This window comes from Poecilia reticulata, linkage group LG6 (assembly GCF_000633615.1).
Source record: "Poecilia reticulata strain Guanapo linkage group LG6, Guppy_female_1.0+MT, whole genome shotgun sequence".
Taxonomy (NCBI): domain Eukaryota; kingdom Metazoa; phylum Chordata; class Actinopteri; order Cyprinodontiformes; family Poeciliidae; genus Poecilia; species Poecilia reticulata.
The window spans coordinates 6455867-6481039 of NC_024336.1; the positions used below are offsets into that span (position 1 = coordinate 6455867).

Here is a 25173-nt window from a genome sequence, read left to right on the forward strand (position 1 = left end):
TATATATAACGTTTTTTTTTTTATTAAACTGACTTTCTCCATAATGAAGAATAAGGCAGAGCTGCAGAGATCCATAGCTCAGGTAGGAGAAAAGACCAGCAAGCGCCTGGACCGTCTCTTAAAAGTGTTTCAGCTGTGGGATCGGGCTACCAGCAGTGCAGAGCTTGCTCAGGAATGGCAGCAGRCAGGTGTGAGTGCATCTGCACGCACTGTGAGGCGGAGACTCTTGGAGCAAGGCCTGGTCTCAAGGAGGGCAGCAAAGAAGCCACTTCTCTCCAGGAAAAACATCAGGGACAGACTTATATTCTGCAAAAAGTACTGGGAGTGGACTGCTGAGGACCGGGGTAAAGTCATTTTCTCTGATGAATCCCCTTTCCGATTGTTTGGGACATCTGGAAAACAGCTTGTTCGGAGAAGACGAGGTGAGCGCTACCACCAGTCTTGTCTCATGCCAACTGTAAAGCATCCTGAAACCATTCATGTGTGGGGTTGCTTCTCAGYCAAGGGAKTCGGCTCTCTCACAGTCTGGCCTAAAAACACAGCCATGAATAAAGAATGGTACCAGAATGTCCTCCGAGAGCAACTTCTCCCAATGCCTTTTCCAGCATGATGGAGCACCTTGCCATAAAGCAAAGGTGATAACTAACTGGCTCAGGGAACAAAGCATAGAGATTTTGGATCCATGGCCTGGAAACTCCCCAGATTTTAATCCCATTGAAAACTTTTGGTCATTCATCAAGAGACGGGTGGACAAACAAAAACCTAGGAATTCTGACAAAATGCAAGCATTGATTGTGCAAGAATGGACTGCTATCAGTCAGGATTTGGTCCAGAAGTTGATTGACAGCATGCCAGGGAGAATTGCAGAGGTCCTGAAGAAGAGGGGTCAACATTGCAAATATTGACTTGCTGCATTAACTCATTCTAACTGTCAATAAAAGCTTTTGTTACTCATATGATTGCAATTGTATTTCTGTATGTGATGAAAACATCTGACATACACACATGAAAACCAGAGGGCAGCAGATCATGTGAGAATATAATATTTGTGTCATTCTCAAAACTTTTGGCCATGACTGTACATATAAACTTCACATCATCCCTAAACACACTGACTATCCACACAGTGACAACTGGTCGTGGGAGCATCATGCTGGTGCAAAGCTTTTCTTCAACATGCAGTCAGAGCTACAATAGACTGACTTAGACCAAACAACATCTTAACTGATATGTGAAACAGTGACAATTTATTTAAAGAAAAAAAAAATCTGACTTTGTGTATGTAAGGATAATAACACGTCTATCATCTTGAAATACATATTTTTATATGCTTTAATGCAATAGCTTTCTGACACACTGATGGTATGGAAAATAACAAACGAGTGCCTTTAGTGATCTATACAATGTGTAATAAAATGTGTACATGAATATGTTTTTGCTGCAAGAAAAACAAAATGGCCGTTTAGTTTCGGTCATTTTCTTTTTTTTTCTGAACTGCTCGACAATTTCCTGTCTGTGCAGCTCAGATTATTTAGATCTTTTTCAAATGCTGTATCTGTCCTGGTTTTAATGTCTAATAGGCTTAGGTAACTGATGTGCATATCCTGCTCTTTACAGAATCACAGTGTTTTGGCAGATAAATGTTACTTCCTGTAGACTGTTAGTCTTATTTCCCCTGGATAAAGATCACCTTATGTTTCAGAGCAGGGAGTTCAAGTGACAAGCAGGCTGAGTGTGGCCTTTTTTGACGCTTAAGATCAATAGTTTTTGCCATAAATAATTAATTATTTGTGGGAAAATGGGATTGATTCAGCATCAGTAAGGAATCCATCACAGCCAGTGTCTCATTCTGGAACATATGTACTCATATCAAGTGTATGAGGTCATGTTAGGTGAAATATTTTTTTCTCTCTCTCTCTGTCTCCATTTAGCCAAACAATGGGACAGAATACATTTATCAGTGTTTCTGACATTTTTCAACGAGAATATACTGGAAACTAATAAACTGTCATTTTCTTCAACATCGATGAAATCACTGTTTCTCCAAACGGATTATGTCAGACTCAATACATCTCTGTTTCATCTTAATTTTATCTCAGTCAATGCTGCTCTTTATATCTTTGCTTCCAGTATGTTTGTCTAAATGGCACTGTCGGCTGAAATCTAAAAATAAATAATGCAGTTTTATGAGCAGGCCCTACAGTCTGCATTGTCCTCCCTGTATCAGTTGCTCTGTAATGTGCTGCTTGTAGCGCTAATTTGGTCTACAAAGAAATTCCACATTGACCAGTTCTCCCAGTCACCTGCTTCCCTAGTTACCAGAGGAAGCAGGTAACCAAGGGAATGCATGTATGGCATTATTTCTGAGAAAAAGATTAGAGGATCAATAAGGCTCACAATAAGTAAATTATAACCTGGGGCCTGCCGCAAAGCTGAGCACAAAGACATGGAGCAGGGGTTGTTGTTGGACATTAGCTGACTGCGTTTATGAGGAAAAATAGGAAGGTTTGATTACTGACGTGTGCAGATGCAAGATGAACATATTTTAAAGAAATTATTTGCATTCAGGCACAAAAGAGCATTGTGGAAATAATTTAATTGTTTAATCAAATACCAATATGCTCATGATCAGTAAAGTGTATTTTTCATTTAATAATGAGACTTTTAAACCATGCATTTTTTTTTAAATGTAACAATTTTCAATTGCTGAATTTTAATTGCTTGATTACTGAATGTCTGAATTACAGCACATCGGCCACCTCTTTTTTTCTTCTTTTTGTCCAGCTCTTTTTATTATTATAATCCTAAATTTCACTGCACATGGGCTTTATGTATGCCCTTTGTCCTTAATCCTGTTCATGGATCTAAAAGCATAGTTTTCATAACTATGCTTTTAGATCTTTGCTCTCTGGGTCTCTGCTTCAAACCAGGGGCTCCAATGTCAGAAGGACGGAGAAGGAGGTAAATTGATGGATTGAGTTTTCCTCCATAGTACGAAACCCCAAGTCAGACATCTAATCTGTCACGGATTTAAAGTTCTTGATTTGCCATCTTGCCTCCAGATGCCACATGGAGTCATGACATATAGATGAGGAAAGCAGCAATTTCTAATGTTTTTTTTATTTCCCAAATCTAAAGCTTCATCTTGTGGCCTGTTTTGAAACAGGCCACAATAAAAGTCACCTTTTTTGTTTTTTTGTTTTGGACTCCTTGTGAAGTGGATGAAGTGGAAGGAGGATGGTGTGGTTAGATTAACATTTTGGCAATATTTTCAAATCCAGAACCCTTACACCTCAGAATGTGAAAAACAAACAAAAAAGCATTTTCAGCCACTTAGTTATGCAGTTCCCACCGGAACGAACACTGGAAGGCCTTTAGGAAACTTGGAGTCATAAAACAATCACTAGTGATGCTATCGATCCTCAGACTGCAGTTAAATTGTAAAATTAGCTCCCGAAGGCTTCTGCTGTCGGTAACACATACAAAGCTCTGAGAGCAGTGAGACTCAGCTTTGAAAGTGACGTAAGGACACAGGAGAACATTAAAATTCAGGGGGCAAAGCAAAAGGCTCGGGGTACACAGCCTGACAAAACCTTTGCTGAAATCAAGCTAGCAGCGGTAATAGCTCTGCCGTCATCATGGGTATGATTTATGAGGAGAAGAAATGGCCTTGTTGAAGGGTTTTCGTGTCCAGGGCCTGTAATACCTGGTGAAAGATGGAGTGTTTCCATCCCAGCCATTCAGGCCGCTAAGTTAGCACAGAGGAAGTGCAGGGCAGCATTAATACCGATTGCATAGACCTGCTATCTACTGCTCTGATGTGTTATCGCTTATCAATTCCAGTGACCACTCTTAATGGCATGGATGGGATGGATTCCTTCAACGCTCCAACACTTTAATGGTGCTTCTCCTGTTTGCCCATAATTTCTCTAGAGTAGGGCCGTTTAGGATTCACGAGAGACAGAAGTAACAGCTACAGTCGCAGAGCGAGGCTATATGAGGCTATTTTTAAATAGATGACCAGATTGCCATTGGCAGTCTTCCCACATCCATAGCATTTTTAATTTTTTTTCCCCTTCAGATTAAAATGAGTCTTTGCATAGTATCATTGCTGGCTACAAAAGCGCCCCCCACCCCTGCAGCCATCAAACTGCTGCTTTTGAAAGGCTGGTTGCTAAGATACAGCCCCTCGTAGAGATGAAATCCCCACTGTATGGCTGTCTTACAGCTGTACAGCTTAGCCGTTACTCTATGTTCAGCATGGCGGACCTGTGGTGTGGGTTACAGTGTGTCTGGGTGTCTCTGCCTGTGTGCAGCTTGAGCTGCAGTTCTGCTGCTGGTGTTATGCAAACTGCCAATTACACGTGCTCTCCTTATTGTAATCTATTGTTGGCAAAAATGACTCTATTTTTCCTGAGAGCTCTGAGATCTCACTCCTTCTGTCACACCTCTAAATCTCTCCCAGCTGACGGCTCAACGGCGCTCATGTAGAATCGATAGTTTTTGCCTCATGTTCAATTACACTCCAATCAGGAGTCGCCAATCCAGCGTGAGCGGAGGGAGGTGGGGAGGGGGAACGAATGGACAGGTGCGGCGTTACTGATCTGATGCTCGGCGCTCAGAAACCAGAAAATAACTAAATGCGAGTCTGACAGTAGGCTGGTGAGAAATATAGATGTTCAGATTGGGGTTTCTGACACAGACGGAAATCGCACCGCAAACGAGAAAGCCGAGATGGAGTCGTTAAGGTTTGGGAAACGCATCTGCGTTGATACTCAGGCTTTCATTTTCCGGTTAATTTCCCCTGAGATTTTGTTAAGAGGATGTTGGGTTGGAAAAGAAAAAAAAACCCAAAAAGTTCATGAATATGTCTTTAAAGTTTTGGTCTGTCTACCATGTACTTTTTGCACCTCTGCTGCTGAAGCAGTAGAGATTATTATTTCAGTCTAAACATCTATATCTGAGCTTTAATTATATATCTTTTAGAATTATTATTATTATTATTATTATTTAAAGCAAGCAGTCTGTCCTAATGCATTCAGTTTTACAGTTAATGTTTTTAACACACCTTGAAAAGCTATTATTTCCTTTCTTGCTCTTCTGTTTTATCATTACAATGAACTATTCAATTCTCACCATATACATTTGATTAAACAAAATCCTATTGTTTCACTGTGTTAGAATATTGACACGAAGGCAGAAAACAAAAATCCACAGAGCGGACCCAAAATTAAAACCAAGAAATTTGTTTCTGATAGGAAATCAGATTGAAATCTCCAAAAAGATAATAATACAATGTAATAAGTGAATCAATTATATAAAAACAATTTTCTCTCTCTTTTCACTTAAGTATTACAAACGGCATGTCAAATCAGACAAATCAAAGGTCTCCTTACCATCACCCTAACCTTTTTTTTTTTTTTTTACTCTCTCCACAGATTCTCTATCAGATTCAAGTCAGGACTCTGTCTAGATAAGTCCAAAACGTTACTGTCGTTTTAAGACAGAGAACAAATATTGGTAAAATTGAAAAATGATTAAAACCTAGATCAGTTATGAATAGTTTTGGACTTAGTTGTGTCATGATTTAAGTGGTTTTATTTAAAAGAGTAAAGTACATGTTAATTGAATTGTTGCTAAAATAACATTAAATATTCATTATGTTACGTAAATCATTTATGTATTGTTGCTTAGAGTTTGATACTTAAATTACACATAAATCTACTCTATTAGTTTTCGTTTTCAAATGCTTAGTGTGTAGTGTCTTGCTTAAGCTCAATGTCATCACTGTCCCTATATTAAGAAAAGGAAAATCTGTTGGATTTTCCTTTCTTGTTAGTGAGGAAATCCGTAGGAGCCTTCTTTCAGTCAGCTGTCCAGCAGTCAGCAGGAATGGTTTGACTGAAGGTGGTGCTTTCACAGAAAAACTGGTACACGAGGCACTTTTTATGTCACTTCAATAAAAGGACTTTCACAGAAAAAATGCAGCACTTCTGAGACCCACCGGTCACACGCTAAAACCTCCTTCAAACTGAAACGCTGTTTTGTTTCCAAACCGACAGAGATTGTGCCATCATCTTTGGAAACGTAATTGTGCTCAGTCTGGGAATGTTCAAACAATTAGCCAAAAGTCAGTCATCAAACGTCAATCCATCACCAGACTGTGCCTTTGAGGCTGACAGGAAGCAGAGACGTGTGCGCACGCGTGCGTGTGCGTAGGTGTGTGTGCGTGTGTGTGCGCTAATCTGCGCCGAGAGACAGAGATTGGCTGCTGAAGCTTGATGAAAGCTGCTGTTTGGTCCTGATATCATCCCCTGTCACAATGGTGGGCAAGTGATGGATGGATGGATGGATGATGAATATGAAGGAAATACAGTTTATTAGAATGTCTTCTAACTGTAGCGTAAGCAGTCAGGGACTCCCAGCTTTTAAATTCTGTTCCTACTGCAAGGACAAACGATCTAATATTAAATCCACTCTCCTTTTTTTAGCCTCATGCTTTTCTTTTTTCGCTATGAAAAACTGGAGCTTGGCTCGTCAAAAGCCTGTAGAAATGACACTGAATGCGTTCCTTTAAATTGAGCAGAGGAAGATCACACAGTTCAAGGGTAATACAGACTGCAAGAACAGAGAAATGTGGCTCTCTCTCTTTCTTTCTCTCTCTCTCTCTCCTGGGGGTACGAGAGCAAAATGACATCATTCTGTTCTTGCAGCTTGTTCCTGACACATATTCTGGACAGAAGGGTTTTGTGTGGTGTCTGAAGGAGGAAAGTGGGTAAGAGAGACATATGAAGACTTCCCAGGAATCCTACACTCGAGTTCTTGTGAAGTAAATGTCCTGCATGTCTGCAGCCCTGGAAGAAAAAACATATTTGTTCTTGCGGAATATGTCCTGGACTTTATTGGTGAACCGGTAAAACGGAAAGAAAGAAGAAAATTTTTACTATGCAGGTAGCAAGCAAGATTTCTTTCTTTTTTTCTTTTTTTTTTCAAAACCCAATAGGTTTTTTTTCCAAGACAAAACAGCAAAGGCTATTAACTAAAGGTTCCTCTGCAGAGACTTTATTAGAGCCTTAAACAGTCTTTCTTCCTGTTTCCTTATCTCCTTTAGGAAAACCAGGGCGTTCCGCTCATGTTTCATCAACCAGGTTTCTAGCTGTGACCCCTCCAGGTGGTTCTCGCTTCAACACCATGCTGCACCTCGCCCTGCTCCTTCATCTCCTGGCCTTCTCGCTTGCAGGTTTCTATCAAAATTAAGTTTAAGGGGAAAGGTGAAGAAAAAAAAGAAAGAAAAACAAAGTGCAATAATGATCGAGCTTTAAGTTTCTATTCGCTGTTGGCCATAATTAACAAAATTACAGGCAATAAACGCACCGCTAAAGTTTGTACTTTCTGAGGTGATTTTTACTCTGTTTGAGTTGTAACGTGTCTCGTCTCAGAGATGGCCATTGAAATCGCAGCTATGAATTTGACAGTTATTGTTGCTTCAATGCGACCGAGAAAGATTTAGAATTTCAAAGAGTTTTGGTTGTTAGCTTCAGGTTGCTTTTCCCCCCTTATTCCATCAAGTCAAAACATCCAACAACCAACAACCCATTTGTCCAAAAAAGAAAAACATGGTGTCCTTCAGCAACTCCGCAAACAGGCTTATGAATGATGCACAGCGTCAACACAGCATGAAAATTCAACAGGTGGCTTGGATAGTCGCACACTTTTTTCTTCATAGCTGTCAGTTTATCCCTTAGCTGAAGAATGAGGAAGACAAAGTGTGAACAAGCTGCTGAAAAAGTGTTTGGTCTAGAAAATGAGATGGGGGGGGAAAAATATGAATCAGGGAATAATTTGAGCTGTGTGGAAACGAGGAAAATCTGATGTTAATGAAACAGAAAAGTTACTTTTTTTTAAAATTATGCTGTCATTTTTTGGTCAGTTTAAGGTAAATAAACATTGAATGGGTAACTAAGGGAGAAAGATACATCCTGTACATTAGAGGGCTTAAAGGTTTAGTTCTGTACCATCAGCACAAAACAAAACAATCTAGATAATAAAGTAAGCTTGAAATGTCCAAGTTAGCGAGATTGATTGTGAATTGCCTATGGAGTGGGAATACAATCATTTTAGATTTATTTCACATGAAACAACAAAAGACAAATATGTAACTCTACAAGATTCGGCTCTTGTTTCTCTTGATTTTTAATCATGACTTTAAAAGGCAGCACACTTCTTTTATATTTCTGATTACAATATAAAGACAGTACACTCTGCACTTCCTTTACATCTTTAGGAACTTTATAAAAAAAATCACTGCTGTAGTAAGGCAGACAGCAGTCGGTCAGCTCACTCTGGTCTTCACTTTAGCGGAGGGACATCGGCTTGACATGTTTGTTTAGCCGCAGCGTGAACAAAGTGTGATGTGACATTAACGCTATGACAGCTTGGGAAATGTCAAGCTCACTCTACACTACGTCCACAGTGTAAGGAGTGTGCAGGTTTTCTGTGTTTTGTCCTTGGGAGTAACTACGCTGCAACCAGTTTGTTGTGCAACTAGCAGTAGCAGTTTTTAACATCACTCGTCTTACACAAAAGACAGGAACATTATAAATTGCATTTTTAATTTACGGTTCATGAATGCAATGTTGTGTAGGCGGTAGGGAAGTTCTTAAGCCAAATGTATAATCATTTTAAGCGTTGTTCTTTTATAGATGTAAAAGATCGGAGTCTTGTGCTGTAACAGTGCAGAATATTGATTTGATGATTAACGTTGAATTCTCTGCCGCAGATTCATCAGAGCAAGGGGCTGTGCTGGACCCTTCTGAAGGTAAGATCTAATCTTCCTCACAATTTGCACTTTAATCTATTTCTAATCGTACCGTATATATATAAGTTTTTTATTGTCATGCTAATTAAGGTATGCGGTGTCTAAAATATGACACTTTTAGCTTTCTTCTTTTTGCGGGAAGATGCCGTGATATCCACTCACTTGTTAAAGATCTTTCTCACTGTGGAGTGATAAACTTTAAATTGTATGGAAAAAGACAACAGTTCTTTTTTTTTTCTCTGTCTCTACTGTCAATGCTGGTGTTACTCCTCCCTGTAGGCATCATGTTGCACACAACCATCGTGTTCAGAGTAACAAACCACTAAAACTCCTGCTCTAATACTAAAGGTCACTTCCTTAGATGACCAGTTGTCTACTAGCACTTTACTGCTTGTTAGACCCTATGACAGCACCACGAATGTATTTATAGTCAGGAACAGTTTTTACCATGAATAAATTACCATTCCTTTCAACAATCAACAGACTGTTTTTTGTTTTGTTTTTTCATTCAAAGCCAAGTGGATTATTTCTAGTAAACAGACTTTACTGTTCACTACTGTTCTTATGCAGAAAATGCATATGAAAATCCAAAAACAATTTTGGTTTTCAAGATTTATGTTTGGCCAAAGAATGATTGCTTCTCACCTTAATACCTGGAAAACAATAAAACATGTCTCTTAAACACCACTAAGTAAGCTTAGTAACCAACTGTCATCTAATCTTTAATTTAATAAAAAAAAAACTTCATAAAAAAATTTAAAGACTGTTAGAAACTATGATATAAACGAGAACCCTTCTCACTTTGTTGTCTGTTTCAATAGCATAGGTAAACATGTTGAGATATGAAAATAGCACTGCTTTACTACAAATTGGATTTTATAAACGAGTCACAATATATAAAGAAACAGACTTACGGTATTATACCTTATTGGCATTCCTACTCCATCATTTCACATAAACCATGTAGAAAAACGGCTACATTTCGAGGTTTTCTTCCGCTGGTTTTACTGGTTTTACAGAAAGCACAGGGCCGGAGTCTCCTCGTGTTTTCTGTGATGAGGTGGCCTTGGAAGAAGCCGTTATTTATAGTGAAGCCTCTGGGTGTTGACAGAGCTCCTCTTTAAGTGCATTAGAGCTAATATTTGTTTAGCTCCTAGCGTCGTTCCCGTAGTTCTTGTATTAGAGGCGGATATTTAAGAGAAAAAGCTTCAAATTTTGCACGTTTGTGTTCCTCATCATAGAATACTCTTTGAATAAAACTACACATATGTAAAGTACATATAGATTTTACATGTAAACTACATCTATGTGTAAAATCTATATGTAAACTACATATAGATTAAGAATCACAAACCCAACAGAGGATATAGCTACACTGATAGCTAACAACATCACTGGGTAATGATATTTTCATGATGACAGTTATTTGAGCGTTCAGATGATGAATCTCGTCGTTATACTGTAATAATAATATACTGACGGTATCACCACATTTGAAACTAATCGAAAACAGTTATCGCAGTTATTGTTCTGCGTCTGTGTGCAGATAATATTCTTCAAACAGGCAACATAATGGCCACAAACATGCTTTATCAAGACAATCTCATCTGAAAGAAATCACAACTTTGTGGTACAACTTCATTAACTTCAATGGAGCCCGGACAAGGAAGAAGGTTGCGGCCATTAAAACACTGATTTACTTAATTATATCTTAGACCATGCTGCGTTATTTGATGTTAAATTTATACAGCATGCCACAAGTATGGCAGCGGTTCAGACATGTAGAAGCCAAAATGAGTAAACAACCTGCTGTGGTCTCAGACTGACTCATTTGAGCTCGCTATGTTGCAAGCTGCACTCTGTGGAGGTTGCTGTGGATACTTGAGGAATAACTGCGTCTGGGCAAGAAGGGATGGACCAAAAATAGCACTTATTGATTTTCTTCAAATTACCAGAAGAAATGTGTAAAAAAATATATAACTGAATAAAATCTGCAGGAGCATGTCAGAAATCAGTTGCATTCTGTARATGTGTACTTTAACTCCGAGACGTACCAGTGCATTTTGCGTGTGCAATTTATTTTGTGTGTTATTAACTGTGTACATCCATACAATTTCCAGCCGCAGCTCGTATTACTTTTTCTGAGAAAAGAACAAAATGAATGCAATGTCATCAGGCTGAACTGGACAAAACAAATAATTTGAGTTGTTGCCTGGGAACAAGCTAAGATCCTGGATGTGGGCTGATTAGTTGATGGGATGAATAATTGTCCTCTCTGATGGTCTTCATTGTTACCTACTCAACCCCCACCCCCATTCGTATTTTTCCTTTACCAGGAAGCATTGGTCGTGTTTTTCCTTTGCAGAACAAAATAAATGTGATGCTTGGGATCTATTTTTGATACATATCTCACTTTGACAGCCAGTAGCTTTGGGCTTTTAAAGTTCCTGAGCTGTGGATGATCTCTGTGAGGTCTTGGTGAGATTTCCTTGGGTGCACCAAGGATACATTGTGATTAACAGTGAGCATCAGATTCTCCCAATGGTTCTGACCAGGCAGAAAAAAATTTGCTTTGAGATCGTGATAGTTCATGATTGTGTTGCCAGGGTGTGTGAGTCGTCAGTGCTGCGTGGAGTCGGCTGGTTGTCACGGCATTAGCTTATCTGTGCCGTCTTGCCCATGGCCAGATATGAAGCTTAGTCATTCTAGATAGATATCACTGCTACTATTTCTACACTAGGCTGGACTTTCTTAAAGTAATATACTGTAATTGCTTTGGTGCCACGTTTGCAATACATAGTGCATCACTGCTTTGGCTACAACAAAAACGATTTCACACAACAGTTTAAATAAACAATCTATTCTCTTCCTGCTTCCCGCCAAAAAAACTGGATTGGTACTTTCTGTGCCATCTGTGGAACACGCCTCCAAATTGTGCAAATCTGAAATGTATTTGTTTGGCATTATATTTGTGTTGAGGAGGGATTTAGAAGATAAAAAATCAGGGAAAAGGAGAGAAGATGTCATTACTGTATGTGAAAATATCACATGAGTATTTTATTTTTTTTTGGTGCGTGGCAAAGCACTTATGAAAATGGTGCACAAAATGTCATGCTCTGCATTATGATGCATTTGTGTTAAAAGCTTAATTCTGCTAAGCTTTTGAATGTTTTTTTTTTTCTTGTAACTGAAACTGATGGTGGATTTTCAGAAACCTCCCACAGGAAAATGAGTTAAACATTAGAGTTTTGGCTCTTCTACCAAACAAAAGTGAAAATCCGTTGCTGATGTGGTTTTAGTTGTCAATGGATCATTTTATGCAAACTGATGCAGCGCATTTGCACAGGAGTTGTGGCATATTGGGCAGCAGGTTATCAAGCAGGCAGCACAACATACAGGACCCTAACCACAAAGCAGATTATTTCACACTATAATATAGACTATCATTATCATAATCCATTGAGTTTACCAGAATAAACAGTCCACAAAAACATATAGCTACATGTTTTTGAAATGACAGTGATGCAGCGACCGACTGAGTTTTCTTAACCAAAGCAAATAGGTTTCAGTTGAATTAGTACAAGTAGAATTATTAATTATTATATAAACAGAATAATAAAGTGGATCATCCCTACAGGGACAATTTTGGTTTGTTATTATGCCTCATTACATGGCTCAAGGGTGTGTGGGTAATTATTACTACATTGTGTCTGTTTTGCCTCAAGGACACAATATGCTATCTGTCCCACTTGGACTCTCAGTTGGTCATGCAAAAAAAAAAGAAAAATCATGAGCAGATGTGAGAAAGCGCATCTTCTGCACATAGAACGAATTAAAATTTAATTCGCCAGAGAATTCCACGTCTCTGGGATTTTAATAATTATGTTTCCATGGGGATATTAAAACAAACCATGTGAACAAACAAATTTAGAAAGACACTTGGCAATAAAACAAAGATATACTAACATCTTCAATAATAATGAATGTTTGCTGCTCAATGTCACTATGGAAAAAAAATAAATCTGAAAATAAACAAGTGTTGTTTTCAGCCGAATCTATAAACTTCAATGCCATTGAGCTGCACAGGGCCGCCTGTGTTTGATAAAGAGGTTTGTCCACTTGCAGCCGGCCCCGGTGACACGCATTACACATTTGTTTTGCAGTTGTGGCCTTCTCTGTTAAAGAGACTCTCTGGCTTTCCTTTCTTTTTCTGGTCGGAGGACTCACAGTTGACCATTGTGTAATAATTACTTGCCTGTTAAGAAAGTCAAAGCCAAGTATCCACAGGCGAGAAATGCCAAACTAGGGAACAGAGGAAATCTTTGATGCAGGATAAGAAAAAAAAAAAGAAAGAGAAACGAAGACTCTCAGAGATTAGAGAAAAATAGGGTGATTGAAAGAGCTGTTGAAAAGAGATTTTCTCCTCTGTTTTGTGGAAAACTCTATTTTAGGAAGTAGAGTGGGAGGTTTTGAGAAAAAGAGTAGGATGATTTGAGATGGGTATTTGCAATACTGCAAATGCTTCTGGGAAGCTGCATTGAGCGCTGTGATTCTTTAAGCTAAAGGTTAAAACTTGTTCCTGTTTCCTAAGATAATGAATGTCTTTATGTGCTATGTGGTTTCAAGCTGTAGCGCATACATATTAGATTTCACACTGAGTGCATCATGTGTTATTAAATCTTAATATCGTATGAGATCGCAGTATTTTTATCAGACGAGTTGTCAAAGTTGGACTGTAAGATGCATCAAAATTTGGGTCTAAAATAGAGACTAAGTAAATTGAGGAACATAAAACCCGTCAAACATCCAGTGACCAGCAACAGGGTGGGAACTGAAGCAATCAAGGAGCAAGACACCTGCGGAACAGACTGATTGCTTGAGTGGCAGCAGGTGAAAAAAAATGGAACAGAACATGAGGAGGGCTGGGGACGGATCAGGAAGGCTGCAGGAAAACTAGGGACTACGACAGACAAGTCCACAACTTTATTACACTGTCTTGCTCGCATGTTGATTTTTGCGAATAACCAGAAGTGAAGAAAGGAAGAGCACTTACTTGTCATTATCGTGTTACAGAAATGATTGATGTGTATTGCTATGATGGCCGCTGTTACATACATTGCATGTGTATTGGAACAAAGAGCATCTGTAAAGCATAGTTTGAGTATTAAATAATGTTATTGTTGGTTCATGTGCACAGCATTTTCATCAAACACAAATAAGTCAAGACTTAGACTAACTAGGCTACATCAAATTGTTTCTATTTAAACTCCTTTAGCCATTCACAGGTGGACTTGCTGTTGTGTTTTGGATCATTGTCCTGCAGCATAACCCACTTGTGCTGGTGATTAAGGTCATGAGTTGATGGCAGCTGGTGATTTGCTGATATGTCACTGACTTTGATCCTTCTCGGCTCTCGAGTTTTTTAGATTAGGGCATGACGTGTTGCCTTCTGCAATCTTTTTGTTCATTGGTTTTTATGACCCACTGTTCTGCATGTCAAAGTTAATTAGTTCTGGCCATCATTCTGTTGCTGTAGTGTTTACGTCACGCGTGGAGAAAGTGACACACTTCTGATGGAAAACAACAAGAGTAAAGAGATCTTGGAATGCTGCCATAGGGTTAGGGTTAATAGTTTTGAAATGCTGTTGTTCGGAGCGAGCGGGTTTAGGTGATTGCGAAATGAAAAAGTGAATCTTGAGGGAGTGGAGACATACAGGGAAAGTAAAAAAAAAAAGCTGTAGAGAACGTTAAAGGCCCTATGTGTGTCTCCAGGCAGTATATGTGGCCTGCTTTAACACCCTCGCCACCATCTGTCACATCCCACGTAACATGGGAAAGTCGGGAACGGCACCAGAGCTCGTTACATTTCAACTGCTACTTCAACATTTCACCGAAAACCACCAGTGCCATCARGCTATCTAACATTTATATTTTATATCTGTGTTAAGAATTTATTCCACATTTTACGTGGTTTCAGCTTAAGTCAACAGAAAACAGGGTCACAGTAGACTCTTTGCTCTTCAGGGAGAGCTTTCGGTTTTTCCTTGCTCCCACTTCTTTCAACTCCCTCGCTCCCCAAACGCAGATCCTCACCTAATTTTCATTTTATCAACCGCTCAATGGCCCATTTTTAGCATTTTTTAATTTCACTCACAGCCAGCAGTAATTCTGAGTCCTTGGGATTTCCATCAATGTCAGGCGCTCTCATGCGGCTGGCTGCCGTAGCGTTTGAGTGGAAGTTGATCCCGTCTTTCAGTGTCTTTGCGCGGACCGCCTGCTCGTAACAAACTTGTTAATGTGACTGTCGATGTGTCCTCGTGCTTTTAAGGCTTATTAGATTTTCAAGACCTTGAGCCCGTGACATCCAAGACAGAAAGAGTAATTTAAATTGTAGATGTGCACCTAGACAGCCGGTTTCAGAGATTACTCTACATATGCGTCAAGAGCCAACACACTTTGGGCTACAGCAATATGTGCATGATTCTTGTCACGACTTGTCTTTTAACTCCCTTCTCTTGTGACAATTTATTTTACTATGATGCTCTGATAACCTTACATAAAATCCAATCCTAGCAGTTGCTCTGAGAACTCTTCTAACAAGTAAACAGAGTGTTATTTAATCTCAATATCGGCACACTGGTTGGTCTAAGTTTGTGAGGGAACGTTTCAGAACAAACAGAATAATTTAGATCAAGAGAATCCCACCAGAAAGGTGAAAAGTTTAAGCTGCATCGATGTGGTTCAAAGCACTGCATTGGACATAAACAAAAACAATGCTTTTCAGATTTCAATCTGTGAAAACGTTGAACTCGCTCCATATTAATTCAATTATGCACCGACTTAGTAAAATCCGTTGAAGTTTGTGGTTGTGATGTAACAAAATGAATCAGTAGGAGTGGATTAGCAAGGCGCTATAGGACATTGTTGTAGTCAGTGAATTCCTGGCTTTGGCCTGGTTCCATGAACTAAAGCAGAGCGGCATATTACTGTCTGAAATAGCATACGTCCCCCATTGAGGTGTCAGCTGTGCATTCTTAGAACACAGAAACACGAGGGGGAATAACACCCATGTGCGCACGCATTCATACACACGCATCCCATTTGCAATCCATTCAGCCACCTACACAGTCTTGATCTTTGAGAATAATCAGCGTTTGGGAACATTCTGCCTCATTGCCTATTCATGGCTCAGCATTGTGTTTATGTCTTATTCATGCCACTGCTCGGGATGTCTGTCTCCTTTAATGAGTAATTGGGGGTGATTGCATGTGTGTGTCGCTATTGCAAAAAGCCAGATTGAACAAAAAATAAATACATTTAAAAAAACGCTTTCTCATGAAATTGGGCTCTTGCACATCTGCAACACACGGCTAAACATGACGCATGCAGTGAGAAAAGGGTTTAATGTGGGCATTTTTAAACATCTTCTCTCATACCAACACATTTAGCAGTTACTGGGATAACTTCTGCTTTGCCGATCAAACTTAGTGACTGAACTTCCTGATCTTACCAGCTTGCAAATGTGCCTCATACTGTTTTTCGTCCTACTCTTCTTTGGTTCTTTTCAGCAGATGATGCCACAGGTTTTGGCCCGGTGTTTGAGGAGCAGCCGGTGGACACTATCTACCCCGAGGAGGCGCCCGAGGCCAGAATTGTCATGACCTGCCAGGCGAGAGCTAATCCACCTGCCACATACAGGTAACATAATGTTTCCATAAACCCAGCCGCATTACTATGCACTTTAAATTTCACCTCTGTTATTTCAGGGTCTGCAGACATGTCTGTAAAATAGCATGTCCTTTTTTTGCTTAATTATTATTACTATACCAGAAGATGAGGATTTATATTTAAAGTCATCTTATAATTTCACCAGCAAGTAAACTGAGATACAACTGGTCAACAAATTCTTACTTTTTAAAAAAAAGTTGTTTAAAAAAAACTTTTTACAACTTTTTAAAACCAGCTTGTAAACTATAGCAAACTTTTTTTTTTGCAAATTATAGCAAAAAAGTTTTCTATACTTTTGCTATATAGCACATACAGGTAACATAATTATATTTGAAAAAGTTCAATAGTAAAATGGTTGAAAAAAGTACAATAGTAAAATTTAGCAAACAATATAGCATAGTTCAGAAGAAGAAGCAGAACATTTTGATATATGAATTGCTAAAATTGACGAGTTTGCAGAAGACCGTTGTAGACAGTAAAACCAGTAAAAGCAAAAGGCATTTCCAGAAAGGAAGACGAGAAGAATGCTGACACACAGATCGAAACAAAGCAAGAAACACACTGAAGAAATAGGAGGCGTGACATGTCTGTGCTCCAGTTTGACAGAAAACCGTAAGACCTGTCGCAATGATAGTCATAGTTCCTTAAAGTAGACATACGTGGCTACGTTTTGATGCATAAATTATTCCTGTACAGTGAAATATGTCTGAGCAGCATCAATTTGAAAAGTTAAAAAAACGTCAGTTACTACAGTGCACACACTAGCAACTGACAACAGTTAGAGAATTCCACCATAGGATTACATTGTAACCCTGAAATCGATCAAAAAATCTACATAAAACTTAAATTGCAATCATGGAAAAACTGTGAGAGATATTCAAAAACCCCAAAATCTGAAGATCTGAAGATAGTTTAGAGTCTTGTAACTCGTTTAAAAGTTGAATGGAGTTTCTATGTTGAAGTAGGCAGAAATGGTAAGCTGTGAAAAAGATTTTGGCAGAATTTTGTGGAATTTTGTAGAATTTCAATGTATTTCTATGGGGCTGAAATTCACACAAAAAAAGCGCAAACATTTCAAAAAGTACAATGGTAAAATTTTGAAAAAAGATATAGCAGAAATCTCCAGAAGAAGCAGAACGTTTCGATATGTGAATTAGTAAAATTGGTTAAAGTTAGCAGAAGTAGTTAAAGACCGAAAAACATAAACGGGATCTTAACAAACAGGTATACTCACCCAGGTTGCTTTCCATGCAGATGGAAGCTGAACAACACGGATGTTGACCTGAGCAAACCTGGCAGCAGCTACAGTTTATCGGGAGGCAACCTGATTATCAGCAACCCCGTTAGATCGGAACACGTGGGGAAATACTCCTGCTTGGCTACCAACATGTACGGCACGGTCGTCAGCCAAGAGGCGTCTGTCCAGTTCGGATGTGAGTTGTTTGGATTGGAGTGAGCCACTTCTGTAGGCAGCAATGTGCAGTGCCATCCAGATGTTGAGCAGCTTCCCCAGAGCTGTTAACTCATGCATAACATGCATATGAAACATGCAACAACATTTCATTAGGAACTTGATGTTCAGACAAACCTCATGTTTAGTGTGTAATGATGACATTTAGAAACGCGAGAGTCTTCGATTCAACCTGTAAAACGATGATCTGGTTTCCGTCTCTGCCCTTCTCAGATCTCGACCTTTTTTCACCGGAGGAGAGGCAGGCAGTGCACGTCAAGGAGGGCCAGGGGGCCGTTCTGCTCTGCGCCCCCCCTCCACATTATCCAGGTAAATAAGCATGTGATACCAGAGTCTACTTCACTGATGAAGGGATTTTCTAATTTGGTCAAATCTGGAACTAATCAGACTAACGCTTCCTGAAAGAAATGTTTGCAAGTGGTGCTGTAGAACCCTGAGCTATATGTGGAGTTTTGTCCAGGGAGGGACAGGAGACATTTATTCGTGGTTAAATATTAACAAGATGTTTGAACTCCACTAAATAAAGATGCATATTTTTGTTTGCAAACACACCTTTTTCAAACCCAGTAGCTCATGACATATCAGTGTATTTTGACAAGCTTAACATTTAAATGCATGTATGACATCAGCAATCCTATTTATTTCCTTATCTAAAAATAAAAGCTACACTGTAAAAAAAAAAAAAAAAGAAGCCTAAAATCTACTGTAACATACCAGCAGCTGTGGTTGCTTGAACTTTACCATATCCTTTAAAGCATAACCACTATGAGATTAATACTGAATTGCACTGATTTCTTTGTAAATTGCTTTCTGGACTCTACCTGGGAGGAAATTTGCATCCCCAGAAACATGAGTACTTTGCCAGTTGGATGTAATTTAGGTAAAGGGTCTGGTTTGAGACCCAACAGTGTAACCTCACACCTGTAGTCTGGGTAAAATAAAAGTCTCTGTTGTTGTCCARTCATTTYTTTTTCAGTAACTGTTGCCGACACATTTTCCTGTTGGATGGGTAATCATATTTGGTTTTACCATTTAAGCAAACAGATTTATTTTTATGGCATCYAGCCTTACAGATTGTCCCCAACTAGTAGAGACTTTGCCCAACTGGAAATTGTGAGTAAAATCTGGCCAAAAAAACCAAAAACTTTCCAGTGCGTCCTCAGCTTTAGTTGTCGTTTCCAGTCTCTTAATGTGGCTGACCAAACTGTTTCCCTCTTYCATTAGCAATGCTAATKTGGCTGTAACCATCCRCTAAATAAAACGCCACTGACATTTACGATATTCACACTGAATGCTAATCTATAACCATCCATTTATTATGGAATTACCCACTCCAGCAGCATCACAATCACTACAACAAGCAGAACTTCCCCACAGTGCACTCCGTTAAGCCTTTCAGCCGGAAGAATCCTGCAAATCCATCTGCAAGGTCAAAACATGCTCAAATTGTAATTACTCTCAGCACGGCGTAGCTGTTCATGACTATTCATACGTTTCATATATTTGAGCCCATGCTCGTATCCAGATTCCTGGTCTGTTTCCATAGACGTTGCCTTGTGTCCAAACCGTTGATTGACAGGCAGCATGTCTTTCTCTCTCTTTCTCTCTCTCTTTCTCTCTCTCGCTCTCTCTCTGTGTAGGCGAGCTGTCGTTTCGATGGATCCTCAATGAATTCCCCACTTTCATCCCACTGGACAAGCGGCACTTTGTCTCCCAGATAACCGGCAACCTTTACATCTCCAAGGTGGAATCGTCAGACAGGGGCAACTATTCCTGCTTCACGTCCAGCCCGTCCATCTCCAAGAGCGTATTTTCCAAATTTATTCCCCTCAAGCCTCTTGCGGAACGTTAGTACTTTTTTTTGTCTTAATTAATTATTGTGCTGCCTTTATTGTTATTTACACTCTAGGACAGTGTCAATGTAAGAATATTGTAGGTTTGGGGGGGGAGGAGCAACTTATTAATATGTTTTCTTTAATAGAATCACATCTTACAGTTTTCTTTTTTTTTTGACAAGGTGAATCACTGAAATGAGCACACAGCAGCACCACAGTTATTCAGATATTCTTCAAGGATGCTCTCTTTTCAGGAAGCTCCATGTTCAATCACAGAAGTGTATTTTGAAAAAAAAAAAAAAAGAAATAGTGGTTTGGATCAAAGAATATTTAGCTTAGTTAAACTAAAAGCTTAAAAAAACAAAAACATTATACATCTTCCATCCCTTTYATTTAAGTATGGCTCATTTTTGTGGTATGTGTTTGTACCTGTKGCTCTTCGGTTTAGGTTCCATCAGAAAATATCCTGCTGACCTCAGTGTGAAGTTCCCGCACACCACTGCGTTGGTGGGTCAGGACATCATCTTGGAATGCTTTGCACTGGGGAAGTAAGTGAGAAAAGGTTTGACATTTCCTGTTTGCTTCAGTRCATGAAGTAACTGCAGGTTTACAGTAACGCTTATAGCAAATTGCAATCGGTTATTGCTTCGTCTTCTTCCCGGAGCCGAGCTAATGACTTCTCCGGCGTATGTTTGAATGGGATCCATGTGGTGTGAAAATGGCACGGGGAATATTTTCTTCTGCATTGATTGAAAAGCCGGACTGAGTCGAGGAGCGGACGAATGGAATGAGCTAAATACAAATCAGACGTAGACCTGTCAGTGGGTTACGGCTGGCGCAAAGGGTCACGACATACGATAACAAAGGAATGTTGATGTGCCAGAGCTAGGAATGTGCAGTAAGTCTTAAAAACTGATGTTCATAGATGGTCCCTATTCAATCTACCTGGGTTTAAGGTATTTTGCAAACTAAAGTGAGTACAAGTTCAGTCTGTAGTTGTGCAAAAGACRTGTGGAAATAAATGGAACCAAACCAAAGTTTTGAATGTGGGGGRGGGTGATAAATGTATGACTCGTGAAATATGGAGATTTTAAAGCTCAACTAAATAATTGTGCTCTTATTTCTAGATTAAAAACACCAACAAAGATATGTTGATATAGTCTGAGCTTTAAAACAAACTTTTGTAGAAGCCCCGATGAAATCARTGTGTGCCGCTCTTTCCATTTTTGCGCACAAAAAACTATCATTTTACCTCYACCTAACAGTTACTCTCTAATACTGACATATAGGATTCTAACGTGAATACGTGTGGCAAATGTTTTACTTTTGCAAAGCAGTGCATGTCTTACCAGCTGAATCCTGTCCGGTGTGTGACTTTGCTKCATCGCCCTGTGTGTCCCAGCCCCGTACCTGAGATTCACTGGAGGAGGAAGGACAACATTTTACCACATAATCACGAGGTGCGGATGGCGGGTGCTCAGCTGTTCATCCCAAACGTCCAATTCAATGGCAGCGGCGTCTATATTTGTGAAGCGGCTAAYGACAAGGGAAAGGACTCGCACCATGCCAACGTATCTGTGGAGGGTAAGAGAAATGTTGAATRACATGTCAGCCCTCGGCATATGAAAGCTAAAACACACTTTCATTAAATTGAAAAAGTCCCTATCCGGTGAGTTTCTTTGTCTGTAGACTTCTTTAACTCTTAACTCCTCTCATTGTAGCACATCCAGAGTGGGTGGAGCACATTGTCAACACAGAGAAAGACCTGTACAGCAAATACACCATGTCTTGCATTGCCAAAGGTGTTCCGAAACCTCAGATCCGCTGGCTGAAAAATGGAGAACTGGTAAAATTCTGGCATGGGAATGTTTGTTGTTCAGTTGGCAGTATAGTAAGCATCATCTGTGTAGTTCTTCTCAGTTGCATGTGCAGCCATGTGTTGTTAATGTAGTTCAGCAGCGAGAGAACAAGCGTGTGTGTGTGTGTGTGTGCGTGGGGGCGTGTGTGTGTGTGTACATCATGACAAGGGGAAAATACTTGTTGTTAATCAGCTGTTGTGCAACACTTCCCCAGAAACGGCTGTTGTCAGCCTGAGATCCCCCCGTGGGAATGGCAGCCAGTGACAGAAAATGTGCAAAGAAATATTAAGATGTGATRTATCAAAATACATAATGTAAAATGCTGCGTAGAGAAGGCATGGAAGTGTGGAGCATTTACTATTTCATCARGGTGTCCTAGATATCGTTTCAGCTGCAATGGATGGATATCGTCTAACTTCTCCGTTCTTTCCCACAGCTTGACGGGACCCAGTTGAGATTCGGCAGGCTGACATCAGACGATGCGGGAATGTACCAGTGCATAGCAGAGAATCGCCACGGAGTCATTTATGCCAACGCAGAGCTAAGAGTGTTTTGTGAGTTGAATCCTGGCTCAAGTTGTAGCTACAAAAACCGCTGTGCTAAAATGTGGAGGACTATAGTCTAAAATCCGCTGAGCTAAAAGCCGGGTTTTTTTTGTTTGTTATTTTGCTAACCCCGTCCTGATCTACCACAACAGGATGGGTTATAGATATGATCTGTTCTACTGGGTTAGGTCTGCAACATGAAATACCTGGCTGAAGTGACTGCTATTGGACATTAGGGGCTTTATCAGAAACAAAATATAAACCTCACACAGCAAGGCAATGGTTGGCATTTTAGCCTGAACCTCCTCGTGGGGAACAATGGAGTCCTGGATGAGTTTTATTTTTAAGTTGAATTTTGCATTAAAAATGATCTAATTATTAGAAATGCATAAAAAGCTCATAATATCACAGAAGAATTTACCTCACAAGCAAGTAAATTGGGAGAACAAAATTCATTCAATATTGCCTCTAGCATATTGACATTACAACTATTTCTGTAGTCAAAACATAAATGCTAAGCATAGAGGATATGGACTTGAATGACACAATATTCTTACTTCATATGATTTAATATTATTTTGCATTAGAAGTGTGTTTATGGCAAATTTGGACCATTCTTTCTTCCAGAAGTTCATTTTTAAGGTCAGACATAGATGTTGGACCAGAGGTTGAAGCTTTGCAAAGATCAATTTTTTCTATGCSAAACCGGTTTATCCATGTTCCGGTTTATAGACCTTGGTTTGTGCTCAGATGCCTATTCATGTATTTTCAAAGCTGTTCTCACAAAGTTGGGAGGATGAATATTTCCAAAATGTCTTATGTGGGAGCTGTAAATAAGGGGCAAGCCCTACTGTCAAGAAGGATGGCTTTCCTTCAGAGTCACTTCTCTGAGATTCCAACTTAGAAAAGACAAAAAAAAGGGACACATTTTTTGACCCAAAGGTCGATTAGAATCGCCAGACGTTTGTCTACCAATCATAACTCCAGCTTTTGGGTTAAAATAAGAACTCTGCAGCTTTTTTTGTGCGGACATTGTGCTCAGTAGGACATATTGACTCTCGGAGTAGGGTTTAATACAGCTAGTTTGGGAAGAATAAYTGATTCTGTCATCCACAGTTGGGGCTCCAAAGTTTACCCATAACCATGTGAGAAGAGTGCTGGCACCTAAAAATGGCCGGGTGGTTATTGAATGCAAAGCCAAAGCCGCCCCGAAGCCCACCATCACCTGGAGCAAAGACACAGAGCTGCTCTCCAACTCCTCCAGGTCAGTCGTCCCTTAGTAAGAATCAAGCACTCGTTTTGTTCCCACTCAAATTAGTGAACATTTGATGTGTTTTTATTTATTTATTTTACTAAAAATAAATTTGAATAACAATCTAATGAATATAAATAAATAAATATTCATATTCAGTAATTTCTATTCATATTATTCAGTCTCTGGTTTGTAAAGGTTCAGTTGTCCTTTGTCATTTCTAMTGCCAATATTCATCAGCTGCCTGCCGTCATCTGTCATTTGGACACATCAGGGCTGCAAGGACCAGAATCTGTCATTCTGCTTTGAAGGCAAGCTAAAGTTCCCAGAGAAACGCTTTGCAAAACGTTGATCTAAATAAGCTCCAGATCTATGAGACCCACAACAATCGGAGGAAAAGTCTTAAATGTGTTTGATTGCTGAGCAGAGCTGCTCTGTCTGTCATTGGCTGACGTTAAGCTGGTAATGCAGCACCGTTTGGGCAGAGTAAAGCCCYATCTTCTGCTCCTCACTTGGCAAACAAGTATAATCTTAGTGCAGTGAGACGCCCCCCACACGACCCCCAATTCCGATCTCCGATGCTACCTCCTAACCCCCCRGCCCCCGAGTCCCAATGCTGATGCTCACATATTGTGGAGGAGGAGCAGCAAGTCATTTACTATGCAGCGTATGCATCCTAATTCTCTCTACGGCTTCTGTTTGAGCAGGAGAGGGAGTAACGGGGAGGGGRTTTCTGGCAYGCCTTCCGTCATGCATAAAAAAAATGAACCTGTATATTACTTTTGAAGGAAAGTGAGGCGGTTTCTTGCTGAGTTGTGCACATAGTTGTTTTTCTCATGAAAACTAACAGCRATACTGAATATTTTCACTATTTTTCATCATCCCCTRGTGCGTGGAATRACAAACGGTGCACTTTTGACCTTTTAAGATTTCTGGAATCTTCAGTGTGTGWGTGTTTGGCCTGCTCCCTCCTCAGGATGTTCATCTGGGATGACGGCAGCCTGGAGATCCTTAACGTGACGCCCCAAGATGAGGGAAGGTACACCTGTTTTGCCGAGAACGACTGGGGAAAGGCCAACAGCACGCGCCCTCTGGTGGTCACAGGCAAGTTGCAGCCAATCTCAAACAAAGCTTACAACCAGCCCTCGGTTGCCTTTGATGCTTCTTGGACGGTGGAGTTTGCTTTGACGGCTCCCAATGTTAGCTGGCAATCAATCTCGTCTTTCGCAGTTCTACCAAAGAGGGCCGACCTCCAAATGTCAACTGATGTTAAATAACGACCCACAGAGCAAAGTGACAGGATACAGGCTTCTGCTGGATATTCTCTCGTTCCCCCAAGGCCAGATTCATGAGGGAGTTGCTTTGGATCCAATCAATGTGMAGGCCTTGCAGTTCTTTGGGAGAAAAAACACGAGTTCTTAGTTCAAGATCAGAAAAGTAATAGGTGAAAATGAAAGATTGTAGTTATTTTGTCTGTCATTTATATAATTTGATYTGTCAAGCATCGACTTTGTTCACAGTTGAGATTCAATGTCCYTGCATCCAAAGCTCTTTTCTGCCCTCTTCTGGACACTTGTGTTTATTGCACTTTTTGTTCCTTCAAAAAACATAAAATTTGTACATGTAAATTACTTGTTTTTTGCGTTTGTTCTGCAAACCTTTTAT

General features: G+C 39.8%; 1 protein-coding gene across 2 annotated transcripts in view; it reads left to right on the top strand.

Moving 5' to 3' along the window:
* cntn1a (contactin 1a) overlaps window positions 1–25173 on the top strand; it is a 68124-nt gene that overhangs the window by 29019 nt on the left and 13932 nt on the right. The window contains exons 2-13 of one of the 2 annotated variants that reach the window (XM_008411005.2): window positions 7112–7240; window positions 8780–8818; window positions 16387–16516; window positions 17801–17979; window positions 18231–18326; window positions 19658–19864; window positions 20301–20400; window positions 21255–21436; window positions 21574–21698; window positions 22148–22265; window positions 23373–23520; window positions 24485–24612. In XM_008411005.2, the coding sequence (XP_008409227.1) occupies window positions 7192–7240; window positions 8780–8818; window positions 16387–16516; window positions 17801–17979; window positions 18231–18326; window positions 19658–19864; window positions 20301–20400; window positions 21255–21436; window positions 21574–21698; window positions 22148–22265; window positions 23373–23520; window positions 24485–24612 (1501 nt within the window). In that variant the 5' untranslated portion in view covers window positions 7112–7191. The remainder of the gene's footprint in view (window positions 1–7111; window positions 7241–8779; window positions 8819–16386; window positions 16517–17800; window positions 17980–18230; window positions 18327–19657; window positions 19865–20300; window positions 20401–21254; window positions 21437–21573; window positions 21699–22147; window positions 22266–23372; window positions 23521–24484; window positions 24613–25173) is intronic. The other variant, XM_017305355.1, reaches the window with a different exon arrangement.